General features: G+C 35.7%; 1 protein-coding gene across 1 annotated transcript in view; it reads right to left on the minus strand.

The window, feature by feature from the left end:
* The window catches only part of ZNF148 (zinc finger protein 148), an 82,304-nt gene extending 78,021 nt beyond the window's left edge, over positions 1-4,283 (minus strand). The window contains exon 1 of the mRNA XM_052643192.1: positions 3,951-4,283. Within this exon, the coding sequence (XP_052499152.1) occupies positions 3,951-4,283 (333 nt within the window). The remainder of the gene's footprint in view (positions 1-3,950) is intronic.
* Positions 4,284-10,162: the final 5,879 nt, after the last annotated feature.

Genomic DNA, 10,162 nt, shown 5'->3' on the forward strand with positions numbered 1-10,162 from the left:
AAAAAATGAACTACTTACTGATAACACTAAACCAACATGGAAAACTGCAGAAACACTATGCTGAGCAAAAGAAGCTGGAGAGAAGAGTTACACATGATTCCATTCATATAGAGTTCTCACATTAGTCACTCAACTGTGTCTGACTCTTTGCGACCCCATGTACGGTAGCCCACCAGGCTCCTTTCTCAGTTAAAAAAGATTTCTTTCACTCAAAAAATATATGACTGCCTCCACAGCCCAGTTACTGAGAACACAAAGTTAAAATACAAGTTTCAGAGAAGAGGCCTTATGGTCTCACAAGCAAAGAAATGAAAAGTTAGTTGTTATAATGAAAAATTACACAAAGGCAAGTTTTGAGAAGTGAAAAACAGTAGACTGCCAAACAAAGAATATTACAGGTGTATCCAACATGTACAGAAATAAGAGAAAAAATCACATTGGACCTGGGCAACTAATGTAATTTCAATGTACTTAAACTACGAAGTGGGCAGTAGGGCTTGCAGAGGCTGGATAAGATAAGAACAGACCTAATTCAAAGGCTCTTTTACCCCAAGCACAAGAGCGCATTTCAGCTTTTTAGCAAAAAGAAACCTCTGAAAAACTTCTGGGAGGAAAATGATAAGTATAAATCTCATTTTGAAAAGATCATTATAGAAATCATCTGAAAAACAGACAGGTATGGCTCAGGTTACAATCAGTCCAAGAAGAAAGCTATTACCATCAACAGACTATTTTATTGTTTTCAATCTCACATGGAGCATTTGCCAAGGCAAACAACATTGAGGACACATAAAACACACAACTTCATAAATGTAAAAGAATAAACAATCATACAATATACACTCTCAGATCATAACTGAATTAAAACTATAGATCAGTAACAAAAAAATAGCTGAAAAATCCCCAAAACTTGGAGATTAAATAACACACTTCCAAATAACACATGAATCAAAGAACATATCTCAGAAAAAAAAGATAAAATGAACCAAAAGAAAATAAAAATACAACTTATCAAAATTTGTGGAACACTGTGAACACAGTTCTTAGAGAGAAATTTGTATCACTGAACACTGTGTGTGTGTGTGTTCAGTCGCAAAGTCACATCCAACTCTTTGCAACCCTATGGACTGCAGCCCGCCAGGCTCTTCTGTCCGTGGGATTCTCCAGACAAGAATACTGGAGTGGGTGGCCATGCCCTCCGCCAGGGAATCTTTCCAACACGGGGACTGAACTCGTGTCTCCTGCATTGGCAGGCGGGTTCTTTATCACTAGTGCCACCTGAGAAGCCCAAAAACCATGGGTGGCAAATTAAATCCAAAATAACATAAGAAAAGATATCATAAAAATTAAAGGAGAAATCAATGAAATTGAAAACTGAAAAACAACAGAAAAAAATCAAAAGCTAATTCTCTATAAAACTAGGGGGAGGTAACAATGGAGAACTGGTGTTAAGTGGGTACAGAAATTTAGCTTTGCAAGACAGAACAGTTCTAGAGATCTACTGTACAATGAGAGTGCAATTAACTGTATGCTGACACTGGATGTAATATATATGCTTAAAAATTGTTAAGACAAAGAGCAGCCTCTGCTCACTGCAACTAGAGAAAGCCTGCACACAGCAAGGAAGACCCAGTGCAACCAAAAATAAATAAATTAGCAATTTTGACATACTTTAAAAAAAAAAAAAAAGGCAGCAAGCCTCTTGTCAGGCTAAGACAAAAAGACATAAATTACTGATACCAGAAATTAAGGTGGGAACATTATTACAGACCGCATGGACACTAAAAGAATAATAAAAGAATACTATGAACAACTCTATACCCACAAATTTGATAACCTAGATGAATTGAACCAATTCCTCGGAAGACACAGTCTGTCAAAACTCACATAAGAAGAAACATACAATCTGAATCTATAGCTATTAAAGAAACTGAATTACTAACCTTCCAAAAAGGAAAGTACCAGGCCCTACACTGGTGAATTCCATCAAACACTCAAGGAAGAAATTGTACCAGCTCTCTACAATCTCTCCCAGAAGACCAAAGCAGAGTGAATATTCCTAACTCATTCTATGAAACCAGGGTTACTCTAACATCAAAACAAAGATACTGCAAGAAAACTAGACCAATCTATCTCATGAATATAGATGTAACAATCTTCAACAGTTTACTAGTAAACTGAATTTTTTAAAGGTATAAAAATAATTATACACCACAACAAAGTGGGATTTCTTCCAGGTATGCAAGGCTGATTCAGCATTAAAAAATTAATTAATGTAATTCATCACCATCAACAGGCAGAAAAAGTAAAAGGCTACTGCAATAGACTAGGTAAAAGTCGGTGAGCACATGTATTAGAACACAACTATAAGTAGTTACCCACTCATTCATATCATGTGCTAACACCTGGGCCATAATGAAAAATAAGACAAAATTCATGCTCTCAAAGAGCCTACTATCTATTAGAGACAAACTGAACAAGTCCCTACTGCAGGGAGGCAGGCTGATGATGATGAAGCACTGATCAGTTTAAAAAACAGAGAGGGGTTATGATTAAGCGGAATATTACAAGTAGGATACGTGAAGGTCCTAAAGCAAAAGAAAAAGCACAGTATATTAGAAGTACAGAAAGGATCTAGGTTTAATATCACATAAAGAATAGAAGAAGATTTTATGACAGTAGTAGTTTTGCTGATCATCAGGTAAAAATAAAGACACAGAAGGCAAAAAAACCACTCAGCTTCTCAGACTCCCTGCCTGCATCCGCACCATGCTCAGGAAGGCCCTGCTCCTCTGCCTGGTTTGCCCTGGCTGTGACTTATCCCACACTACTCCCAGAATTCACCACTGACCTACAGCCAGCCAGCCACTGAACTACTAGACTTGATCAGTGACCAAAACACAGAAACAATCACTGACTTGTACTTAAAGAACACACAGACTTTTGCATTGCTTACTGATGTGGAATTAAATACCCTCAGTACTAAGAAAGAAGTCACTGAGGCCAGAGCTGATTACAATTCACTTCACACAGATAATTTTTGGAGTGAAGATTATGAAGAGGTCATTGCTGGTTGTTCCAAAGAGCCTGTGACTGAAGCACCAAATGAGCCCTGAACCTTCAGGGGAAGCAACAAGTCCAGCTCACTGTTTTGGTTTGTTACTGTTGCTCTTTTTTTTTTTTTTTTTCCAGAAAATGTACAACTTTCTAAAAAGATTGTGAGTCTCTGAACAAGCCTACCATTCCATTATAGAAGCTTGAATAACTACAAAGACTGTGAGACACAGCATGTATCCACTTGGAGATAAGCAGAAACTGTACACAAAAGAAGGGCATCTCATAATATCTTAAGCATGTCCCATTTAATGTGGGCTCAATAAATGCTCCTTTGAATTGAAAAAAAAAGTTACGGGTATCTACAAAAGAGTGTCTTAGGTGATGACCTGTGACATCAAGGTTAAACAGGAAAGACTGAAAGGGTGAAATACTTTTTTAAAATAATGAAAAAATAAAAGAAGGCAGGAATTGCCAACAGTTACAAAATTTGAAGGAAAAATTCTCAAGTATATGATCTTTTTCTAGCAATGCTCCAGATTCGATCCTTATACTTTTCTTTTCTTCCAATCCTTCTATTCTTTAAGGAGAAATCCAAAAGTTAAAACAAAGTTATCTTTTAAAATTAAGCACTTAAAATTTAATGCACAATAATCCTGACAAATAAATGTTATCCAGAAAATATGTTTCTAAAATGTATATAATACAAAAACTTAATTTTGCCTTATCATCATGATTTTTATCAATATTTGGTATATCTATTTTAGAACACACATTTGAACTATTTATATTCAGATTTTAAACATTCTTTGAAATTTCTCCAATGACTGTATCACTCAACAGAAAATTAATTATGTTTCTAACTAAGCTTAGTATCTTATAAAGGAATTACTTACAGGGACATTAAGTGCATACTGTAGTCCTTGAGGAAGTCTTTCATGCGTTTCCATCTGCTCTTCATCATTTTTCACTGTCTCCTCATGGACCATGAGTTCATCATGTGGTATCATATCCTGTTGCCTCATTTCACTTTCTTGTAACACTTCATCTGCAGCAAGGATCTCCTGGTGAGGCATACTCCGATCTTGAAGCACCGATTCCTGCAGTTCCCCAGACACGGTAGACTGGCCAGACACTCCACCCATTACAACCATTGCCCTGGAAGACTGCATTTCGTCTATGCCGCCACATTTAAGAAATAATCCTTCCAGTTTGTCGTCAATGTTCATGCTTAAGTATAACTGCCTAGAAAGACCAAGTTTGGCAACAAAGCATAATAAATTAGTTTTGTATGTCTACTTGAATTTTTTAAATTTCAAATTATGAAAGGTATCCATACTTCAATAAAAATTTTATTCACATAATTCAATATTGCCTCCAATTTAAAAATTACCAGTAAATTTCCAAAAGCTGGTAGAATAAAACACAAATTTTTATTTCTGACATTAAGGCACTAATCTATTTCATTACGAAAAATGAGCATGAAATAAAGCAAACTGGGAGAAAGTATTTGCAACACCAGATGGCTCCATATCCTTTAATGTATTAAGACATCTTTAAAATTAAAATAAGAAATAACACTAAGAAATAAACTGAGAGAATACTATCAGGTAAATCATAAAGAAAAATGAGAAACAGTCACTAAATATATGAAATAGTAGTCACAGCAGTATCAAAGAAATGAACATTAAAACCGCATTTTATCCCCCAAATTGATAACAACTCTTAAAAAATACATCCAAGGTTGAGCTCGCAGGGAAAAAAATCTACTGACAGTGGGAGTACTTCAGCTCAACTATTTCCAAAGGTAATTTGGTACACTGTATCAAAACCCATAAAAATGCATAGATTCTTTGAACTGGTGACAAATAATACTTTTAGTAAACTATCCTGATGAAATCAGAAATATGCATATAAAGATAGGTATGAAAAATCACTACGGCAGTACTTTAATAGTGAAAAACTGGAATTACACTAAGTAGTCAACAAAAAGAAATTGGGTTAAATTATATCCATACATGCATTTTAAAACTAAAGTAATGGTTGCCCCACTCAATAAATTTACTAAAAATTATTGAATTGTACTCTTAGAATGGGCAAATTTTATTTTATATAAATTATATCTCAAAGTTTTTCTTAAAAATAGAATCAGAAAAATGGCTATGCTTCTGTGAGGAGACTGTTGATAGGAGGAAGTGGGGTATCTGGGAGCAGACAACATTTTTTCTTGAGTGGAACGCTGGCTATACAGGTGTGCCCACTTTGTAAAATTTTAAGATGTGTATCTGTGATATGCACACATTTCTGTCAGTTATTATACTTCAATAAAAAGTTAAGTCTGTTGAAATTTTTTTTTAAATACAGTCAAAAAATATTCTTGAAAAATATTTTAAAATTTTGGGAAACAGCCCAATATATTAAGGGAAATGTGTATGTAAATATGTGTCTGAATGTACACAGCTTTACTGAAAATGCTAACAATATTACCACTGGGTTGTTTCATACTTGTATTTCTCTCTAATTTGAACTTCCTATAAAGTAATTTTATTTCTTTTAAATGCTTTAAATTTGTTAAAGTAGAAGAAGAATTTTCATTACTAATATATTCTTAAATAGTTGCCCATGATTAAATTTAAGAGGTCATAAGAATTAGACCCTACTAAATAATTACATTATCTTTTTCCCCCATTATTATACGAAAAATAGGCAATATCAATCCTGCTCTTCTAACTTTGGTTGCTATAAACTCACACTCCATTGTGTTACTCGAGGAACTAGCATAACAATAATCTTGAAATCCAAAGACATTTTACCTTAAAGACTGTCAAGGCACTGGTATGGCTTGTTTTTTACCAGGCTGTATAAAATAAACACATACATTCACCCAACATGAAAGGACTACAGTTAGTAAATGTATTAAGTATAAATCAATGAGGTAGTAATGGTTACTACTTTAACCACAGCTTTCAAATGTTAAATTTAAATACACTGCTGAAATCTAAATTAATCTTTCATTTACTAACACCATCTAGGGAGAAAACTTTATTTAAATGTACAGCTCAAAAAATGGGGTTTTCCAGGTGGCTCAGTGGTAAAGAATCTGTTTGCCACGCAGGAGACTTGGGTTCAATCCCTGGGTCAGGAAGATCCTCTAGAGAAGGAAACAGCAGCCCACTCCAAAACTCTTGCCTGGGAAATCCCATGAACAGAGGAGCCAGGTGGGCTACAGTCCATGGGGTTGCAGAAGAGTCAGATACGACTTAGCAACTCAACAAAAACACAACAGCTTAAAAACAGCTCACATAAACAGTAACGTAAACAAAAGAAAAATGTAATTCATACTTGCTGTGTCTTCCCTGGTACCAGTTAGTATCATAAATCCAGAAGACATACTGGATAAAGGAACAAGAATTTAATTTCCCTTTTTGAAATATTTTAGTAGTCTAAATGACAAATATTCAAAATACATCACCAAATAACTGTCTTCTTCAAATATTCTATTTATCACATTTCTTAGAGAATAAACTTTCCTACAACTAATAAACTTAAGTTTCCTAGGGTTAAAATTTGCTTATTTCTTTGGAATTCCTTACCAAACCAATTATATACTTCTAATCTATTTACTGTTTTCCTAAAGGACTCAAAAGGGACCAATATATACACAAAGCCACCCTTTACTTCTGTGACATCTGCTATTGCCACATACATCATTATTAAAATAAAAACACACACTCACACCCCCTGGGAGCTTTTAAAGAATATGGGAGAAGTAAAAAGAAGTAATCATTAAAAGCAGACATTAATAAAAGATATCAGACAAACGAACCTAGGACAGACTTTTTTTTTTTTAAGAGTACCAAAAGTTAAAGCTGACTTACTAACCCGCAGCAAGGTCTACATTTCCCTAAAGCAGTGGTCCTCATCTCCAGTGTTTTTTAGAATGTACCTCATCAAATTAAAAAAGTTTAGTATATCCTAATATACGGTGGTGGTAGTGTAGTTGCTAAGTCGTGCCTGAGTCTTGCAACCCCCCACCAGGCTCCTCTGTCCATAGGATTCTTCAGGCAAGAATATGGGAGCGGCTTGCCATTTCCTTCCATTTCCATCCCATTTTCAAGGGATGTTCCCAACCCAGGAATCAAACCTGGGTCTCCTGCATTGCAGGCAGATTCTTTTACCAACTGAGCTATGAAGGAAGCCCTATCCTAATATATGCGTAGTGCTTACAACTTTACTCCTATAACAGTATGTTAACATATAATAAACCTAGGAAAACAAACATAAAAATTTAATTTTTACAAAACTAATCTTATCCCTAACATCAGGCTGGAACAGTAAGTATTGAAGAAGTCAAAATACTTTGGAGGTAGAGAATATTTGGGGGAAGATAAGTATGCAAAAAAAAAAAGTGCCAGAATGAGGCATCTGAAACAGGGAGACACCACAACTCAGTAAGGAAGTAGTAAATGGAATGGGAAGTGGAAACACTGTAAATAAAGGGCAAACTTGACCTCTATGAAAATTTTCTTGAAAACAGTCCATATAGACAGAAAAAGGAATTGATCTTCCTTTTTCACATTTGGTTTCTTATTCCTCTAACCCCAAATTAACCTATGTATTTCAAGTTACTGGCTAGCCTAGAAACTGTTTCTGAGACAATTTCCCTGAAATACCAGAAAATATTAAGATATCAACACAGACTTCAATATCAAGGAACACTGCTCTGACAGTTTTAAAGTTAGCTTTGGAAATATCTACCAAATGTTGACCACTGACACAACAATCTCATTGCTAGGAGTATATATAATCCTATGTATGTGCTTAGTCATAAAAATTAACCAAAGATTTATGTACAAGGATGTGACCTTTTAATGGAAAAGGACTGGACACGGCCTAAGCATCCTCTAATGGAAAACCTGTTTAACTATGATTCATCCACACAGTGGAATACACATTAGCCATTAAAATGAATGAGGCAGCCATATGTGCTGGGTAAAAAGTTCTCCAAGATACATGGGGGGAAAAATCAAAAAGATATACAGACAAATAAGTGAGCCATACTTGTATCACATATCTTAACCAGTGTTGGGGCAGAGAAAGCTGGACAGGAAATAAACAAGGCTCTCAAACAAAGTTAATTTCACTAAGCCTATGGTAAAAGGGAAATGGACAAAGTTACCCTAAGAAAAATGATCAGGAAAAGTATGTTTTTTACTGTCCTTGAAGCTCTCACCAACCTTAAATTTCTCCCTTACACCTCCTATATGACATCAGTCAAAGCTCCCATGTGCTTCACTTCACTGCACATTCAAAAACCCAAACCCTGCAAAAGACTCCATGCGTGCTCAAAAGTTAACACAGGCTACTTTCCCTCTATTTCAGTATTTTCAGGAAGATTCAGTCAAGTACAAAGAAATGAAACTGATGTTATCTATCCACACTAAAATGTGAATATTTAAGTGTCTCTTTCTGCTAAATCTTCAAAAGCCAACTGTTTTTTGACCCAAATGTCTATATTACACAGCAGAGAGAAAGAAAGAATGCTTAAGTCATGTCTCTTACAAGAAAGGCTGCTCTGGAAGAAACAAAGAAATAACTAATCTACATTCCCAGGAGCCTCTGTCAAACAGGGGGAAAGAATGACTAGATGGAGTAATAAGCTCTAAGCCACCCTTAGCTCCTTATAACGATGCATTATTTTGTTTGTGAAGGAAGTTTGGGTAGCTGACAAAGAATATAAAATCACAGAGCTATTAAGATCCAAGACAGGATGGATAATGATGTTCTAGAAATAACTCAGCTAACTAAAGGTAAAATGGCACTCCTTCTGGAGTTACCTAGAACACAGATTACTAAAAACCAGAACTTAGGAAGACAGAAGGAAGGAAGGGGCCTACCTCGGGCTAATTTCTCCCTCCAACAGATTATTTCAAACACTGTATTCTTTTCCTCCTTCCAAGTTTAATCCTTCCATCTCCATCCCTCTGCCAGAGAAGCTAGAAGGTATACATAATAACAGGGATACTGAAGGGATCACAATTCAGCTTTCTGCTCCATTCACACACCCACACACACCCTCACTATCCTTCAGTATTGAAAAATGTTTGGTTCAGTCATATAAAATTAATCCAAGTTACAGCCAATTAAGTAATCCGAAACATGTAAGCCTAACAGCAGTGCAGTACTTAAAAAGAGAATATAAATTATAAGCCATCACTTTCTCCAGTCTTCCAGAAGAGACAGTTGACCCTTCTTGTCACCTTATAATTTAATGCTTCTTTCTAATCAACTGTGTGCAAGCAAATAGAAACTAAGCTTTATAATAATAGATTTGTATAAGTTGAAATAGAGTATATAAGCTTTGAGTTAGGGCTTTTAATAAGGAGTCAAACACATGGGCTTTAATATAAGCATTTGAGACAAGTATTTTCTCAGTCTGGGCTTGTTTTCAGAGGACAAAGTTAACAGAAGCATAATATATAAACAAGTTGGGCCTTATTACTCATTTTTAATCAATTATACAAGGCACTTAAAATGCTTACTGAGCTTTTTTATGGGAATTCTATGCAATGAATGAAGAAAATGTCTCTCCAAATTTATTAATAGGTTTGAGGCTAACTTACAAAATTCAGAGATTAGTATAACCTGGAGAAGAAAGAAAATTAACATGTGCTGAGGATCTAAATATGCTGGGCACACTGGTGTGTTATGTTCCTTCACTTAATGTTTACAGTAACACTCAAGACAGTAACAGTATATGCCCATTTAACAGATGCAGAAACTGGAGTTCACCCACAGTTACACAGCTAGGAGGTAAACGGGGATTTGAAGACACACTTACTCGGTTCAATGCACATTTTATTTACCATATCATACTACCTCCTGTCTTGAAAAGGCCCTGGACACTAAGCGCTCGCTGAACTCATTCTCTTCTCACCCACCCACTGAGGCCATCCTGTCACCGCTGCTTGGCTTGATAAATCAATCCAACTCCCCATAGCTGGCTACTCCCATCTCATGGCTACCATGGGAGAATTCTATGTGACACAGAATCCCTTTTCTCCTTGATCAGGGGTGGACACTTTCCACAATTCCTGAGGCACTTCTG

This window comes from Budorcas taxicolor, chromosome 1 (genome assembly GCF_023091745.1).
Source record: "Budorcas taxicolor isolate Tak-1 chromosome 1, Takin1.1, whole genome shotgun sequence".
Lineage (NCBI taxonomy): Eukaryota > Metazoa > Chordata > Mammalia > Artiodactyla > Bovidae > Budorcas > Budorcas taxicolor.